This window comes from Hemitrygon akajei, chromosome 18 (assembly GCF_048418815.1).
Source record: "Hemitrygon akajei chromosome 18, sHemAka1.3, whole genome shotgun sequence".
NCBI classification, from domain to species: Eukaryota; Metazoa; Chordata; class Chondrichthyes; order Myliobatiformes; family Dasyatidae; genus Hemitrygon; species Hemitrygon akajei.
The window spans coordinates 69581781-69601793 of NC_133141.1; the positions used below are offsets into that span (position 1 = coordinate 69581781).

A 20013-nucleotide genomic window follows, 5' to 3' on the forward strand; every position below is an offset into this window, starting at 1 on the left:
GTTTTCAATGGTTCTACCCATGATGGACTGGGCCAGATCCACTACTTTTTGTAGAAGTTTCTGTTCAAGGGCATTGGTGTTTCCATACCAGGCCGTGATGCAACCAATCAATATACTCTCCACTACACATCTATAGAAGTTTGTCAAAGTTTTAGATATCATACCAATTCCTTGCAAACTCCTAAGGAAGTAGAGGCGCTGCTATGCTTTCTTCATAATTGCACTTACGTGCTGGGCCCAGGACTCTGAAATAATTACACTGAGGAATTTAAAGTTGCTGACCCTCTCCACCTCTGATCCCCTTTTGCACATTATTTGTCATGGGCCTCTGGTTTCCTTCTCCTGAAGTCAATAATCAGCTCCTTGGTCTTGCTGACATTGAGTGAGAGGTTGTTGTTGCACCACTCGGCCAGATTTTCAGTCTCCCTCCTATGTACTAATTCCTCACCATCTTTGAACTTCCAGCCTTAAGACCAGAAGAGATAGGAGCAGAATTAGACCATTCAGCCCATCAAGTCTGCTCTTACAGCCTATCATGTCTGATTTATTACCCCTCTCAGCCCCATTCTCTTGCCTTCTCCCTGTAACCTTTGATGCCCTTACTGATCAAGAACCTATCAACTTCAGCTTTAAATATACCCAGGACTTGGTTTCCACAGCCATCTGTGGCAATGAAATTCCAAATTTACCGTCCTCCGAAGAAATTCCTCATCTGTGTTCTAAAGGGATGTCTTTCAATTCTGAGGCTGTGCCCTCAGGTCCTAGACTCCCCCACTACAGGAAACATCTTCTCCACATCCACTCTGTCTGTGTCCTCTGGTCCTAGACTCCCCCACTATAGGAAACATCCTCTCCACATCCACTCTATCTGTGTCCTCTGGTCCTAGACTCCCCCACTACAGGAAACATCTTCTCCACGTCCACTCTATCTGTGTCCTCTGGTCCTAGACTTCCCCACTACAGGAAACATCCTCTCCACATCCACTCTGTCTGTGTCCTCTGGTCCTAGACTCCCCCACTATAGGAAACATCCTCTCCACATCCACTCTATCTGTGTCCTCTGGTCCTAGACTCCCCCACTACAGGAAACATCTTCTCCACATCCACTCCATCTGTGTCCTCTGGTCCTAGACTTCCCCACTACAGGAAACATCCTCTCCACATCCACTCTGTCTGTGTCCTCTGGTCCTAGACTCCCCCACTATAGGAAACATCCTCTCCACATCCACTCTATCTGTGTCCTCTGGTCCTAGACTACCCCACTATAGGAAACATCTTCTCCACGTCCACTCTATCTGTGTCCTCTGGTCCTAGACTCCCCCACTACAGGAAACATCCTCTCCACATCCACTCTATCTGTGTCCTCTGGTCCTAGACTCCCCCCCCCCCCCTATAGGAAACATCCTCTCCACATCCACTCCATCTGTGTCCTCTGGTCCTAGACTCCCCCACTATAGGAAACATCCTCTCCACATCCACTCTGTGTCCTCTGGTCCTAGACTCCCCCACTATAGGAAACATCCTCTCCACATCCACTCTATCTGTGTCCTCTGGTCCTAGACTCCCCCACTATAGGAAACATCCTCTCCACATCCACTCTATCTGTGTCCTCTGGTCCTAGACTCCCCCACTATAGGAAACATCCTCTCCACGTCCACTCTATCTGTGCCCTCTGGTCCTAGACTCCCCCACTATAGGAAACATCCTCTCCACATCCACTCTATCTGTGTCCTCTGGTCCTAGACTCCCCCACTATAGGAAACATCCTCTGCACATCCACTCTATCTGTGTCCTCTGGTCCTAGACTCCCCCACTATAGGAAACATCCTCTGCACATCCACTCTATCTAGACCTTTCAATATTCGATGTTTCAATGAGATCCCTCCTCATTCCAATAAATTCCAGTTAGTACAGGCCCAGAGCTATCAGAAGCTCCTCATACATTAACCCTTTCAATCCCAGTGACTTAATTAAATGCCTTCAAATTACTTAAGAAAGAAACGTTAAGAAAAGTAAACCGAAGAAAAATTCTGTGTCTCTACTCAACACACAACTCTGCCTTGGGAATGTCCCAAGCCCGGCTGCAAAAGGAGGAGGGTTGGGCATGAGGCCAGCAACCCCATCCGTAAAAACCCAGAGCTACAGAAATGTCAATGGAAGCCCCAATTACCTCCACCCTGGGACAGGAAGGACCTACACGCAGGGTGGCTGCACCTAAAGACTGGCCCAGCACAGAGGATCTTGGTGAGCTGCTGTTGGCAGCTAAGTCCTAGTAAGGGTGATGAGTTCATGTAATTAAGTACAAAACACACATCTCACCACAATTTTAAATCAATATGTTTATAATTCAGTCAAGGTTTACTCTAACTCCAATCTGTACAAGTCATATTTATACCAGTAGTTTCAAGAATAGAAATCCATTAGAAATGCACATTACATAATCAACTGCCTTTGTTCAACATTTACAAAACATGGGTTGAAACATTTACACTGAGCTGCCCCTGACATTACCTCTGATCTTTCCATGGTCCTATATATATGGAAAAGAACATACACTGTACATGCTTATGAACAAGTTCTGTAGACTGGACAGCTTCCAACTGTCTGCATTGGCTTTGCAGCAATCACAAAATAGATTTCCATTTAATAGGCAAGGCCATTCTAAAATGGGTACAGCTTTTTTTGTTTTGAGGTTTGACAATAGAAAGAATGTTGGCCAATCTCATGAACACTGAAAAGTACTTTGCAGAACTTGTCATTTGATCTGGGTAATGGATTTGTCATCTGGACAACGGGGACAATGTCCTCCCTGGCTGCTAGCGCAGGTGGGCTCACTCCAGCAGCCTCTACAGCCCCCTCAGGTATCACTTCTCAGACCCCACGCTCACCTCATGCACCCACCAACTGGTACCCAAAGCAGCAAGGCCCCTGTGGGCTATGAAAAAGACTGATAGGATTGCAGGATGCTCGAGGAATCTTTGCACTGCCTCTGACCAGAAAGCACAGGTTTAAGATGGCCACTAAATCAACCTGAGGGGTAGACTTTATTTAAAATGCAGAAGTCATCTAGGCAAGCTTGTGGAATGACTGTTGGTGTAACAGAAAATTGCCCTTACTAATTTTACAAATCATTATCCAGGAATTTGAGATATCAAATAAAATTCTCCCCCGCCGAATGTGTGGAAAATAAAGCTTACTCCCCCCCCCTTCCAAAAAATCAGATTACCAGCACGTGTCCAAGAAACCGGATTTATTTTAGAGAAAATCGGATGCAGACCACTTGCTGCGGAATGTAACCTACCCCCACTTCTACTCTTGTAACAGTGGTCGCCTGTAAACAATTGTTTTGATGTGCGATATTCGGGTGGCAGGGATGGAGATATGTCTCTAACCAAAGAAGATGTGAGACGCTCCTTCCCTCCGCTAGCCTGCAGGTCACCCTTGGGCAAGGTGTATCACCTGCTTAGCCCCCGATCAGGGTGACGTGAAACTATGGGAGCAGGTGGTGGATGGTCGTATGAGCAGCCGGTGCACTGACACTAACACCAGGCAGACAATCTCTGATAATGGTTGGGGTTACCCGTCTTGTAAACACATTGCCCAGAAGGTGGCAATGGCAAACCATTTCTGTAGAAAAATTTGCCAAGAACAATCATGGTCATGGAAACCATGATGCCCACATCATACAACACGGCACGTAATGAATGAATGATGTGAGGTAATCAATCAATCAGGTCAGTGCAACAGCATCACTGGGTGGCTAGATACTGGAGTATGTGGATGAGATTAGCACAAAGTGTAGTGAATTCTGAGAGTGTGGACAGGGTTATGTTCCTTTACAGGAATTGGCATTAGGCTGAAGAGATTTAAATGTGCTGATTGGTGGAACATTGTAAGGCTAATCTTCAATCCCTACAGATCACAGCACAGACCTTCTATGGGACAGTGTCACAGATCTACACTCTTGGGTGCAAGTTGGACACTACTCAGCATAATGCAACCGCAGAACTTCACTGTGAAATGAAGTCACCACATTCAGAAGCCTCTTATTTATAGACTGAAAATAGAAAGGATTAAATATGGTTTTAACCCCAGGAGCAGCTCATTGTTTGGGGGTTTTGACTTTAATTCCAGTCGATTCCAGGATAATTCAGGAAGACTGGGCATTCCCACAGGCCGGAAAAGCCGCTGAGTTGGTGACCCGTGGAGAGAGTTCCAGAGCATGGGTTCAGTGTCTTATGATGACACATTAGGGATGAGATGAGGAGAAATGTATTCAAAGGATTGAGAATCTTGGAAATCCTCCAGTTATAGAGCACCACAGTACAAAACAGGCCCTTTGGCCCATCTCGTCCATGCCAAACTACTAATTTGCCTAGTCTCATACCCCTCCCATCCATGTATTTATCCATATTTCTTTTAAATGTTGAAATCCATCACTTCCAATGGCAGCTCGTTCCACACCCTCACCACTGAGTGAGGCTTCCCCCTCAGCTCCTCCTTAAATATTTCACCTTTAACTTATGACCTCTAGCTCTACACAACCTCTTAGCAATAAAATGGAATTTTGTTTGTTCAAATATTTCATTTCTTGTAAAAATTGTTTTCATGTGAATGATGCTTATCGGATGCTCTGTGCGTGTGATGCTGCTGCAAGGAAGTTTTTCATTGCGCCTGTGCACACGTGTACTTGTCAAATCACTGCCCACCATTGCCCTGGTGCTTTGTTCTTGGCCCCCAGCACATCCTCGGCTGTGTTGATTGTTAATGTATGCCACGCATTTCACTGCATGTTTTGATGTACAGCACTGTGCAAAAGTCTTAGGCACTCTAGATTTTTTTATATGGTTTCAGATGGTATGGCCTCCACAGAGCCCAGATCGCAGCGTCATCGAGGCTGTCTGGGATTACCTGGAGAGACAAAGCAAGCGAGACAGCCAGAGTCTGCAGAAGAGCTGTGGCAAGTTCTCCAAGATGCTCGGAACAACCTACCAGCCAATTTTTCTTATAAAACTACACAACAGTGTACCCAAGAGAACTGATGCAGTTTTAAAGGTTGAGGGTGGTCACACCAAATATTGATTTGATTTAGTTTTTTAGTGTTTACTGCTCTTTATAGTACATCTTCTTATATTTAGAAACTTTTCATTTCATTATTTTGAAAGCATTGTTGATTTACAGTATATTTTACATGTGCCTAAGACTTTTGTATAGTACTGTCAGTAATAAATAAATCTGAATCTTTAAATCTTGAAAGCACGCAACAGACAGCTATAGGTCCAGTTATCTGAGAAGTGACAGATGATGTTTGGGGCCCACACCATGCAAATCTGAGGCCGGATTTACATGGTTCAGCACAATGACTCCAAAACAAAAAGCTTTGTTGTCACTCTGACTGATCGTAAAATTTTCAAAAAGGTTGCTGGAATTCTATAATTTATTGGTTGTTGCCGGGAGAGGAGAGAAACATGAGCTGATTTGGTAGGTTCACTGTGAACTTAGTGCTGTCAGAGTTACCATGGGGTGATGGACGCTCCAGCAATATCCTGGAGTCAATGCCCAGGGTCCTCTAAACTCTGGTGAAAAACTTTGGAACTCAAAAATCTCAAAACAGATGTATTTCACTTTTGTTTTGACTGGAACACTTCCTCTAACAGAAGATTGTAGGTCTGGTTAAAAATAAAGCCCTTTTAACTTGCATCAGAAAATCATCCTATTGCCCAACAGTCCTATTCTCTAATTAGCTGTATGTGTGGATAGATGTGCCAAGTGACCAATAGGAATTGAAGGGGGGGTGGGCAGCATGAATGGTCACAGGTAGAAACCAGAACTTGGGAATTCTACTCAAAACCTCATCTGTGGGTCTGCATCTGTGTTAATGCTTGCATTACTCTATCAAGTATGTTACGGGGATAAGCTCCGCAACATAACTGAGATCTAGCCAGACAAATGATTTCCTTAAATGACCAAGCCTGCAAATACAACCAGTAGTTTAATTCCAAACTAATACACTGGCTACTTTATTAGGTACAGGAATGGAACCCCATGTGGTCTTCCGCTGCTGCAGCCCAACCACTCCAAGGTTCGATGTGTTGTGCGTTCAGAGATGCTCTCGTGCACACCACTGTTGTAACTCGTGGTTCTTTGAGTTACTTTCACCCTTCTGTCAGCTTGAACCAGTCTTGCCGTTCTCCTCTGACCTCTCTCATTAACGAGGCGATTTCATTCACAGAACTGCCACTCACTGGGTGTTTTTTTTTTTGTTTTTCACACCATTCTCTAAACTCTAAATCCCAGGAGATCAGCAGTTTCTGTGATACTCAAACCACCCCATCTGGCACCAACAATCATTCCATGGTCAAAGTCACTTAGATCACATTTCTTCCCCATTCTGACATTTGGTCTGAACAACAACTGACCATGTTGGCATGCTTTTATGCATTGAGTTGCTGCCAAATGATTGGCTGGTTAGATATTTGCATAAACGAGCTGGTGTACCTAATAAAGTGGCCACGGAGTACAAGTTACAGGGATAAAATCTCTTCTGGGAAATAGGAATCCAGCCAGATAAAGGAGTTATAAATGATTTCCTTAAATTATGAAGTTAAATAGCTTGCAAATACAACCAGTAGTTTAATTCAAAACAAATATATTGTGCAATATAAGCCAGGCATTCACTCCAGATCAGGAATTGCAGCAATGTGAGTGTCTCCCCCTCCAGAATAATGCTGTTAGCTACTAATGGCCGTCTTTCTTGGTAGAAAGTGCAAATTCCAATATCAAACTCTTGATTGTCCTTTTCTGTCTTCACCGTCTGGTCACAATCCGGCCCCTCTGATCCACACCACCAGCCCCTTACGATGGGTCTACGTTAGCATCGGGAATAAGGAGCGTTTCTGGGGAAAAAAATCGACGAGCCCCCCCCTCAGTCCTGGCGAAGTGATCCCGTCAGACTTTGCTGTCCCCACTGCCCACAGTCAGGATGCAACCTGTTAGGAAGCAGAGAGGGAGGGTGAGCCCTTTGTTTTCTTGTCTTGGGACAAATACATCTCAAACCAACGAGCAAGTTACACACCAGCCTCCACACTACATGGAGGCTTCGACGGAACACTCCTCTTTCCAGAAAGGGGCAGACTTTAATACAAATCAATTCAGGAATCACACGCAGATGAGGGCTCCGTAGTAGACCATAAAACACAGGAGCAAATCAGGCCAATTGGCCCATCGAGTCTGCTGTTCCCTCACAACTGATTTATTATCCCTCTTAACCCCATTCTCCTGCTTTGACACCCTGAATAGTCAAGAACCTTTCAACCTCCACTTTAAATATACCCAGTGCTGTCCCCCAAATCCCCCTGGAGTGGCACTCCCTCTGCATTAATGACTAGGCCTCCACAGCTGTCTGTGGCAATGAATTCCACACATTCACAACTCTTTGGTCAAGAAATATCTTTGAAAGGGACATACCTACATTCTGAGGTGGTGCCTTCTGGCCCAAGACTCCCTCACTATAGGAAACATTATCTCCACGTCCATTCTTTCAACATTCAATAGGTTTCAATGAGATTGCACCTCATTCTTCTAAATTCCAGTCTGTGAGGGCCCAGAGCCATCAAATGCTCCTCATATACTAACCCTTTCACTCCCAAGATTATTCTCTAGATCCTCTCCAATACTTGCACATCTTGCATCGATATGGGACCCAGAACTTCTCAAGTACCTATTAAATTTCATCCCCCCGCCGCCCCCCCCCCCCCCCCCCCCCTTGCCTCTGCCCTCTAGTTCTTAATTCTCCAACCCTGGGAGGAAAAATTATCTGCATTCACCTTAATTTCATACATCGCAAGGAAGAAGTTCCTAGCCTGCTCAACTTATCCCTATAAAGCAGGCCTTTAAGTTCCGGCAACATTCGCACAAATACTTTATAAAATCTTTATAGTTTAATGGCAAATTTCCTTTAGCAGGGTAACCAAAACTGAACACAATACTCCAAGTATGGCCTCAATAATGTTGTGTACAACTTCAACATAACATTCTTCAAGAAGGCAGCATTCATCATTGCGGTCTCCCACCATAAGGACGTGCTGTCTTCTCATTACTACCATCAGGGAGGAGGCACAGGAGCTGAAGACCCACACTCACACTGTTAGTCAGGAACAACTTTTCCTGTCCGCCATCACATTTCACTGCATGTTTCAATGTACAGTAGGTGACAAAAAGTTAAAGCTAATGATGTAAAATCAAGGCAAAGAAACTTGTAACACCGCACCCCCCCCCCCCCCACCGGCAACCCAATCCACCCCTCGTCCGCTCACTTACTGTAGACGATTCAAGCGGAGACTCGCGACCGGCTACGTCTGGGTGTCCATGTCCTGTTCTGGGGCCACACTGAGGCGAGCTTCCCTCAGAGACAGGTACGTCTCCTCCTCAGGGTCGTAGTAGTAGAACTTGCGGAGGTATGAGATGAGGGGCCTGAACGAGATGAGTGAAACCATCAGCAGGAGCCAGGCACGGGGGGGGGGGGAAGGCTGCAGCCCGCAGGATGGCAGGGTCGGTGAGGGTCGCAGATCTCAGCAGCTCCCTGATACCGCTACCCAGATCAAAACTCACTGCTACTGCTGCTGAGACCCCACACCAGACCAGGACCCATCAGCGAGGCCTCACAAGACGAGGCAAAATAAATACAGCCTGCTGGAGGAACTCAGTGTGTCAGGTGGAAAAGAGATCAGGTGAAGAGTGTCAACCCGAAATGCGATTGTCCATTTCCCTCCACAGACCTTTCCTGACCTCTCACTTCCTCCAGCAAGCTGCTTTATTTTAAAAACTCCACAAGGTTCCGGTATGTGTAGCCACCTGTGTCTACAGTTCCACATTGTAAACCCACACCCTGACCATACACAGAGCACTCACACCAACGTACACCGATTGGACTGTACATACACACCAATGTACAATCCCCACACTGATCGGTCTGTACATACACACCAACGTACAATCCCCACACCGATCGGTCTGTACATACACACCAACGTACAATCCCCACACCGATCGGTCTGTACATACACACCAACGTACAATCCCCACACCGATCGGTCTGTACATACACACCAACGTACAATCCCCACACCGATCGGTCTGTACATACACACCAACGTACAATCCCCACACCGATCGGTCTGTACATACACACCAACGTACAATCCCCACACCGATCGGTCTGTACATACACACCAACGTACAATCCCCACACCGATCGGTCTGTACATACACACCAACGTACAATCCCCACACCGATCAGTCTGTACATACACACCAACGTACAATCCCCACACCGATCGGTCTGTACATACACACCAACATACAATCCCCACACCTATCGGTCTGTAAATACACACCAACGTACAACCCACACACCTATCGGTCTGTACATACACACCAACGTACAATCCCCTGAACATACACAGAGCACTCACACCAACGTACAACCCACATACCGATCGGTCTGTACATACACACCAACGCACAATCCCCACACTGATCGGTCTGTACATACACACCAACGTACAATCCCCTGAACATACACAGAGCACTCACACCAACACACAATCCCCACACTGATCGGTCTATACATACACACCAACGTACAATCCCCACACCGATTGGTCTGTACATACACACCAACGTACAACCCCACACCGATCGGTCTGTACATACACACCAACGTACCACCCCCACACTGATCGGTCTGTACATACACACCAACGTACAACCCCCACACCGATCGGTCTGTACATACACACCAATGTACAACCCCCACACCGATCGGTCTGTACATACACACCAACGTACAACCACCACACCGATCGGTCTGTACATACACACCAACGTACCACCCCCACACCGATCGGTCTGTACATTCACACAAATGTACAACCCCCACACCGATTGGTCTGTACATACACACCAACGTACAACCCCCACACCGATCGGTCTGTACATATACACCAACGTACAATCCCCTGAACATACACAGAGCACTCACACCAACGTACAACCCCCACACCGATAGGTCTGTACATACACACCAATGTACAATCTCCACACCAATCGGTCTGTACATACACACCAATGTACAACCCCCACACCGATCGGTCTGTACATACACACCAACGTACAACCCCCACACCGATCGGTCTGTACATACACACCAACGTACAACCCCCACACCGATCGGTCTGTACATACACACCAACGTACAACCCCCACACCGATCGGTCTGTACATACACACCAACGTACAACCCCCACACCGATCGGTCTGTACATACACACCAACGTACAACCCCCACACCGATCGGTCTGTACATACACACCAATGTACCACCCCCACACCGATCGGTCTGTACATACACACCAACGTACAACCCCCACACGGATCGGTCTGTACATACACACCAACGTACAATCCCCACACCGATCCGTCTGTACATACACACCAACGTACAATCCCCACACCGATCCGTCTGTACATACACACCAATGTACCACCCCCACACCGATCGGTCTGTACATACACACCAACGTACAACCCCCACACCGATCGTTCTGTACATACACACCAATGTACAATCTCCACACCGATCGGTCTGTACATACACACCAACGTACAACCCCCACACGGATCGGTCTGTACATACACACCAACGTACAATCCCCACACCGATCTGTCTGTACATACACACCAACGTACAATCCCCACACCGATCCGTCTGTACATACACACCAATGTACCACCCCCACACCGATCGGTCTGTAAATACACACCAACCTACCACCCCCACACTGATCGGTCTGTACATACACACCAACGTACAACCCCCACACTGATCGGTCTGTACATACACACCAATGTACCACCCCCACACTGATCGGTCTGTACATACACACCAAAGTACCACCCCCATTCTGATCGGTCTGTACATACACACCAACGTACAATCCCCACACCGATTGGTCTGTACATACACACCAACGTACAATCCCCACACCGATCCGTCTGTACATACACACCAATGTACCACCCCCACACTGATCGGTCTGTACATACACACCAATGTACCACCCCCACACTGATCGGTCTGTACATACACACCAATGTACAATCTCCACACCGATCGGTCTGTACATACACACCAATGTACAATCTCCACACCGATCGGTCTGTACATACACACAGCGTATACTCACACACAAACATTGCACAGCCCCAACATCATCAGTCTGCACACACAGACCAAAGACCCCTTCTCTGAGAAAGGAAACATGGACGTTGGACAGGGTCCAAAGGAGATTCATGAAAATGATTCTGGGATTGAAAGGCTATCATATGAGGAGCGTTTGATGGCTCTGGTCCTGTACTCACTGGAATGAGGGGGGAATATTGTTGAAAGCTATTGAATGTTGAAAGGCCTCAGTACAGTAGATGAGAAGAGGATGTTACTTGTGGTGAGAGTGTTTAAGACCAGAGGCCACAGCCTCAGAACAGAGGAGAATCCTTTCAGAATGGAGATGAGAAGAAATTTCTTTAGCCAGAGAGTGGTGTGGAATTTGTTGCCATAGGTGGTTGTGGTGGTTTATTTAAGGCAGAGGTCGATAGATTCTTGATTAGTCATGGAATGAAGGGATATAGGGAGAAGGCAGGAGATTGGGGCTGATAGGAAAACGGATCAGCCATGATGAAATGACAGAGCAGGTTTGATGGGCCAAATGGCCTAATTCTGCTCCTATATCTTATGGCCTTATTGCACAGCCCCCAAACCCATCAGTCTACACACACACAGACCTCGTACTCACAGAGACAAACACTCACTCTAGCCCAGCTGCCCCTTCCACTCTGGACTGAGGCCTACTCACTTTGGCAGCGGCAGATCGGGGATATGGTCGATGCGGACGAGCTGCCGGATCCGGAATCGGCACAGGTGCTGCAGAGACTTCACGTTGCTGAAGCGAGAGACCGGGTAGAGGAGCTGCACCGGCGTTGGAGGGAGACCTGCGGCCAAGCAGAGAAACACTGAGAGCGTCAGCCCAGAGCCAGGCTATCGTATGCGGTTCCTGTGTGCAATGTGTCCCAGCGGGGCAAGCAGACATTGCAAAACCTCGTTTGGTGTTAATTATTGTGGGCCTTTACTGTGCTGAACTCTTCTATCTCACACAGCAGGGTGGTGTAAACTTAGTCGACTTCATCTTGGGTACTAGCCTACAAAGTACCCAGGACATCTTCAGGGAGCAGAGTCTCAGAAAGGCAGTGTCCATTATTAAACCTCCAGCACCCAGGGCATGCCCTTTTCTCACTGTTACCATCAGGGAAGAGGTACAGGAGTCTGAAGACACACACTCAACGATTCAGGAACAGCTTCTTCCCCTCTGCCATCAGGGAGGAGGAACAGGAGCCTGAAGGCACACACTCAACGATTCAGGAACAGCTTCTTCCCCTCTGCCATCTGATTCCTAAATGGACTTTGAGCCCGTGAACACTACCTCACTTTTTAATATATATTATTTCTGTTTTTGCACAATTTTTAATCTATTGAATATACATGTATTGTAATTGATTTATTATTATTTTTTCTTCTTCTATATTATGTATTGAATTGAACCGCTACTGCTAAGTTAACAAATTTCAGACACGTACCAGTGATAATGCACCTGATTCGGGTTCCTTGAAAATGAGTCCATAGATTGTGGGAACATTTCAATGATGGGGCAAATGAAGTTGAGTGAAGTTATCTCCTTTGGTTTAGGAGCCTGATGGTTGAGGGTAATAACTGTTCCTGAACATGATGGTGTGGGACCTGAGGCTCCTGTACCTCCTTCCTGATGGGAGCAGTGAGGAGAGAGCACGACCTGGGTGGTGGGGGGTCCCTGATGATGGATGCTGCTTTCCTGTGACAGTGCTTTATGTAGATGTGCTCAGTGGTGAGGAGGGCTTTACCCACAATGGACTGCCGTATCCACTACTTTTTGTAGGATTTTCTGTTTAAGGGCATTGAGGTTTCCATACCAGGCTGCACCACAGCCTGTCAATATACGCTCCAGCATAGATCTGAAGAAGTTTGTCTATGTTTTAGATGTCATGCCAAACCTTCACAAACTCCCAAGGAAAAAGAGGTGCTACCATGCTTTCTTTGTAATTGCCCTTACATACTGGGCCCAAGACAAATCCTCTGAAATAACACCAAAGAATTTAAATTTGCTGATCCTCTCCTGATGAGGACTGCCTCACGGGCCTCCGGTTTCCTCCTCCTGAACTCAATAATCAGCCACTTGGTCTCACTGACGTTGATTAAGATGTTGCTGTGGCACCAGTCAGCCAGATTTGCAGTCTTCTTCCTGTGTGCCGATTCATCACCACCTTTCACTGGCCAAATCAAAATCAGCAAACTTAAATAAAGGCATTGGAGCTGTGCTTAAAGCGAGTGGAGCAGGGGCTGAGCACACAGCCTGTGGTGCGCTTGTGCTGATGGAGATTATGAAGGAGAGGATGTTGCCAATCTGAACTGACTGGGGTCTGCAAGTGAGGAAACCGAGGATCCAATTGCACAAAGAGGTATTGAGGCCTAGGTCTTGGAGTTTATTGATTAGTTTTGAGGGGATGATGGTATTGAATGCTGAGCTGTAGTCGATAAAGAGTATCCTGATACATGTATCTTTGCTGTCCAGATGTTCCAGGGTTGAGTGAAGAGCCAGTGAGATGGCATCTGCTGTGGACCTGTGCTGGTAGACAAATTGGAGTAGATCGAAGACGCTTCTCTGGCAGAAGTTGATATGTTTGTATAGTCGAGGATGATATTCTCCCCTCCTAAAGTAAAGGGGTTATTCCCTTAATGGAGGACGCCTGTGTGTGACTTTGTGATGCACGGGATCCTTTACTGCTGCAGATTTCCTCAGCCTGCACTGCCCTTCTGCAACTCCACTGTTGACATCTTAGTGGGATTGCCCTTCATCTGGAACTTTCCCTTTGACCTCACTGCCATGGATGACCCTAACAGGAGATGAGCACTAGATGGCTAAAATGCAGGCACAATCACTCTCAGGAACTCACAAGGTGTCGACCCTCGGAGATGCCGAGGTAGCTTACTTACAGTCCCACATTACTAAACATCAAATAAATGTATTCCCTCAACACTGCAGGGGAAGCAGCCACAACTGTGTGCTCAAGCTCTGGATGGAGTTTTGTTCCCACCCTTCTCCCCCAGCAATGGCTGACCTCACAAATCCTTCAGTAAGACCAGGGAATTAATTGTGGACTTCAGGAAGGGGAAGTTGAGGGAACACACACCAGTGGCATTGGAAAAGGTCCAGAGGAGATTCATGAGAACGATCCTGGGAATGAAGGGGTTAACACAGAGAGCATTTAATGGCTCTGGGCCTGTACTTCATGGAATTTAGAAGATTTGGGTGGGGGGGGGGGGAATCTCTTTGGAACCTATAAACTATTGAAAGCCTTGATAAAGTGGATGTTTCCAAAAGTGAGAGAGTCTAGGACCAGAGGGTTGAGAGGGATAATAAATCAGCTATGATGGAATGAAAGTTCCCATAGATTCATTGTACATGGACCATAGAACATGTGACACCCTGGGAAAGGTTTCACTGCTAATGTAAGGGTCTTTCTGTGTTTGGGTTATGGATAGAGATGATGGGTGCTTTGGAATGTTGCCATCCAATGAAGGGAGTGTGTGCCTGACACCGGTGTGAGGGGGGTCTTTTGATCGGTGGGAGATGACATCAGAGAGAAGAGGCGGAGCAGGGCCATGATTTGACGAAGCCCGGGGAGATCGAAGGAGGATCGGCGAAGGGGAAAACTGTGAGCTCCAGCTTGCGCACATTGGACTGTTTCATTATAATGGGCCCTTTTCTCATTTTGCTTTCTCCTTACTAACCCTTTAGTCAAATTAAGAATTATAAAGCTAAATCTTTTAACTGTATGCGGTGTACTGTCTGTTGTTTCGTGCTACTTATTTGTAACAGGGTAACGAATCACGCAGCGTCCACACAATTGGGGGCTGCGTGGTGGGCTTGCTCAATCTCAGGGCCAGGCTTACGCATTTCAAATGCAAAACAATACAGCAAACTTACAATGTTGTGCCGACCTTTCAACCTTTCCTCCCACGTAGCCCTCCATCTTCCTATCATCCATGAGCCTATCTAAGTCTCTTAAATGCCCTAATGTATCAGCCTTTACCACCACCACAGGCAGTGCGTACCACACACCCACCGTTCCGGATTTAAAAAAAACATCTCCCCGAACTGGAATCAGAAAGTCGATTATTTCATGGAGAGCGAATGCAAATAAGTGAAGTTCAGGGGATCTAGGTGTGCTGGTCTACGAATCACGAGAAGCTGGCAGGTAGCATGTTGGCCTTTATTGCAAAGGAATTAAATTTACTAACAGGGAGACTTTACTACAGTTATGCTAGAGTTGGTGAGGTCACACCTAAAATATCTGCATGCATTTACTGCCCTGTTTTTTTAAATAAAAACATCAGAGACAGTCCACAGGAACAGGCTAATTCCTGTGATGAGGTACTATGGAGAGAGACTGGACAGCGTGGGTCTATAATTTACTTATTTCGAGATACAGCGCAATAGCAGGCTCTTCCGGCCCAATTACACCCATATGACCAATTAACCTTGGTCATCTGGATGTAATTTGGATTGTGGGAGGAAACCCACACAGGTACAAGGAGAACGTGCACAGGGGTACACAGACAGAAGCAGGAAATGCCATCATGCCACCCATCTTTGGAGATGAAGAAGAATGAGTGGTGACCATATTTAAGCACACAAGATCTTCAGGGGATTTGACAGGGGTTGGGCCATGCTGGGAGCACTAGATACAGTGGATGACCCCAGACTCACAAGTGAAGTGTCGCCTCACCTGGAAGGACTGTTTGGGGGCCCTGAATGGTGGTGAGGGAGGAGGTGTAGAGGCAGGTGTGGCACTTGTTCTGCTTGCAAGGATAAGTGCCAGGAGGAGATCAGTGGGGAGGGACGAGTGGACAAGGGAGTCGCATAGGGAGCGATTGCTGCAGAAAGTGGAAATTGTGGGGGGGGGGGGGGGGGGGGGGAGGTTTGCTTGGTGGTGGGACCCCGTTGAAGATGGCGGAAGTACGGAGAATTATGTACTGGACATGGAGCACCATTTATAAATAGTGGGGCTTGGGGCTTGTTTGAGCCTTCGTGACTTCCTGAAGTCATTTATCATTTCTTTAGTCTTCTCGATGTTGAGAGATTGGTGCAGGAACCACACCTATCAGACAGCTTCAGCACCTTTCTATATGTAGATTTGTCATTGTTTGTGATTAGGCCAATCAGAGTGGTGTCATCTGCACATTTGATGACTGTTTGCAGCATGAGCAGGAGTGCAGTCATACATGAAGAGAGAGTAGAGAAGTGGCTCAGTTCACACCCCTGTGAGGCACCGGTTGATTGGGGGGGGGGGGGGGGGGGTGTTGATGTGCACTTGCCTTGTTTCACCATTTGGGTAAGTCCAAGACCCAGTTACAGGTTGATGTGCCGAAACCTTGATTGTGGAGCTTGATCCATAGTATAGAGGTCAGGAAAAGTATCCTGACGTAGTTGTCTTTGTGTTCCAAAACAGCATGAACAGCAATAGAAATGGCATCTACAAGTTGATCTATTCACCTTAAAGGCTGGTCCAAGGTAGCTGGGATTACAGCCTAGATGTAAGACATGAGCAATCGTCCCAAGCACTTGGCAACTATGGGAGTGAGTGTCACCGGTCTGTAGTCATTAAGACATGTTGCTGCGAACATCTTGGAGATTGGCATGATGGATGCTGCTATGAAGCATGCCGGAACCGTAGCTTGGGACAGCGAGAGGTTGTAAATACCCATCAGAACTTCCACCAGCTGGGTGGCACGGTCCCTGAGGACCCGTCTGGTCCCACTGCATTATGGATGAAACGTGCTTACTGCTATTTTTTCATATTCTTTGGACCAACAATAAAATTCTACTCATTTCTCAGCTCTGCCCGCAATACTCTGTTCATTTACTGAAAAGGATTAATTCTTAATGACTTATTTTAAATCTTTGAGGGTCTGAAATGTAATGTTCAAACACTGAAGCTCAATATATCTAGTCCACTAGGATTAAAACCTCTTAAAATTACAAGTAGGATAAGTCGGTGAACGTTTATAAAATGTCTATGATTTAACTTCAAGGGCAAATTTTTGATCCAAAAATTAGAGCCAAGATTTGATGGGATGTGGGACAAACATTTCCCATCCCTTCCTCTAGAGGGAATCAGACCCTAGAGAAGGGGTTGCCAACCTACTTTATGCCATAGAGCCTTAGCATTAACCAAGGAATTTGCGGACCCCAGGTTGGGAAATCCTGCCCCAGACAGCGCAGCACCCTCCCCTCATCCACTCACTCAAAGTTCAAAGTAAAGGTACGTGGATGATAGAAAGATAGAAGGCTATGCAAGTTTGATCTCAGGGTAGGTAAAGAGTTTGGCTCAACATCATGGGCCAAAGGACCTGTACTGGGCTGTAATGTTCCATGTTCTAAAGCTTATGTTTTAATTGAGCCCCATCAGCTGAAGTTTGTCTCTGTGCATGATTAAAGATGAAACTATAATGAGGATTTGGACAGTGACCTGAACTTTGCTATAAAGAATTAATCTTCTCAGAGTCGGGAGGGAAGTGGCTATTGCTGTAAAGTTCTATGTTAAGAAGTTCCCAATCAAGAGTGTCAGCTATACTCAGAACCTGATTGTAAAATTCACCCAGTTTACATACAAAACCCTGAAACCCCCCCAGGCTCGAGGACAGCTTCTACCCTGCTGTTATAACACTAGCATTTCCCTAGTACAGTAAATGGACCCTTGCCCACATCATCTACCATGTTTCGATCTTGCACCTCATTGTTTACCTCACTCCACAACCTACAGACTCACTTTCAAGTCAAGTTCTCTGTATGATTTTTTAAAAAATAATTTCCACAATTTGCGCAGAGAAGGCAGGAGAATGGGATTGAGAGGTATAATAAATCAGCCACGATGGAATGGTGGAGCGGACTTGATGGGTTGAGTGACCTAATTCTTATGCATTTGTTTTCTTTTGCACATTGATTGGTTGTCAGTTTTTGTCTGTAGTTTTTCATTGATTCTGTTGGCTACAGCAGCAGAAGAATCATGAACGTACACTTAGTGGCCACCATATTAGGTACACCTGCTTGTTAATGCATCCATCTTTAAGGACCCCATCACTCAGGACATGCCCTCTTCTTGTTGCTACCATCAGGGAGGAGGTACAGGAGCCTGAAGATGCACACTCAATGTTTTAGGAACAGCTTCTTCATCTCTGCAAACAGATTTCTGAATGGGCAATGAACATTACCTTTCTATTTATTTTTGTTCACTTTTTGCAATCTAAATATACAAATACACACACACACATGTATATGTATATCAATATCTTATTGTATTTATAGTATGTTTTATGGATTACACTGTCCTGCTGCTACAAAATGTCAGTGATAATAAAACTGATTCTGAAATTCATTTAGTTTCTCCTACAAAACATGTGAAGTGAAATATAACAGAAGGAAAATGCCATAGGCAATTGAGACAGGTCAGAGCAGCCCGTCAAACCTGCCTCCCACAGGGTCTTCTGCCAGTGCCCGGCTCCGCGTGGCAGGAGAGCAGCCACAAGGTCAGTTTGAAACACAATTAAAGCGTTGCACTGTGCTGACTGGCAGCTTTCCTGAAGATGGTGCACATTCCTGGAACATACAACACCATCTAATGAAGTCGGCACTGGGGACACACTAATAAGCTTTTGCCAAAACCCTGGATCATTCACTGGGTGAAAACTCAAGCAGTCAAAATCAATCAATCAGCACCGACTTCAACAAAGGGACACATCTAAAAATACAGAAAACAAGCTGTGCTTGACACTGCTGCTCATGCAGGTTCAACTTAACGAAAAAGATTCAAACTGGGAACCCATCCATCTCTCCATTAAAAAATCACAAATTACTTGAGCGAGGAGTGTCTCTTCCTTCATTTCAATGTGCGTGTGACAAATAAAGCTGACTTGATAGGGGCGTACAAGATGATAAGAGGCATAGATCGAGTCAGAGCCCGAGACTTTTCCCTGCATGGAAATGGCAAATACAAGAAACATAATTTTAAGATGATTGGAGGAAAGTATGTGGGGGGGGGGGGGGGGGGAGAAGAAATATCCAGCACCACTTACTCAGACAGTGGTGGGTGCTTGGAACACCCTGCTGGGGTGAGTATGGGGGGTAGTGGTAGGGGCATTTAAGGAACTCTAAGATAAGCACGTGGATAGTAGAAAATAAGGAAGTTAATGTAGGAGGAAAGGGTTGGATTGATCTTTGAGCAGTTTAAAAGTTCCATACTACATCGTGGCCCCAAGAGCCTGTAATATGCTGTAATGTTCTAAGTTCTAAAGCTAATGTTTTAATTGAGTCCAATTAGCCGTGCAGAGTTGGGAGGGAAGGGGTTACTACCCAGACTGTGGAAGGCTTGTTAGCTACAGCTTCACACACAGAGGACACTGGAAATCTGGTTAATTAAGTGAATTAACAACTAAACTTACATGAGGAGAGATGTCAGTGAACTGCACTGGGGGTTGGAGCTAGATGTTCAACCATAAGCTGCAAATATGGTACAGGCTGGATGAAAGGCCAGTTCCAGTCAGCTGCAGCTCGCTTCATACCGCCAAATCATATCGTTTCCTTTGCGGCCTGGTGGTTGGAGAGCTGCAACCATTCAAATCAGTTCCAGGGTTAGGGAGTTACAACTCAGCCCAGCAAGCAGCTCTCGAACCAACGGGGACAACTTGCCCCATCATTGAGATGCTCTCACAACCAACCAAATCATGCTTAAGGACTCCATCTCATGTTCTTTATATTTATTGCTTATTTATTTATTATTTTTGTTTTGTATTTGTACAGTTTGTTG

General features: G+C 46.1%; 1 protein-coding gene across 4 annotated transcripts in view; it reads right to left on the minus strand.

Annotated features, from left to right (window-relative positions):
- socs7 (suppressor of cytokine signaling 7) overlaps positions 1-20013 on the minus strand; it is a 149759-nt gene that overhangs the window by 46232 nt on the left and 83514 nt on the right. For 3 of the 4 annotated variants that reach the window (XR_012102074.1, XM_073071795.1, XM_073071793.1), the window contains exons 8-9: positions 11913-12048; positions 8320-8472 (exon numbers count right to left, since the gene is read on the minus strand). Coding sequence is in view for 3 of the 4 variants with exons in the window: in XM_073071795.1 (XP_072927896.1) it covers positions 8352-8472; positions 11913-12048 (257 nt within the window). In the remaining variant the exon portion in view is untranslated. Of the gene's footprint in view, positions 1-2324; positions 6990-8319; positions 8473-11912; positions 12049-20013 lie in introns of those variants that run through there. The other variant, XM_073071792.1, reaches the window with a different exon arrangement.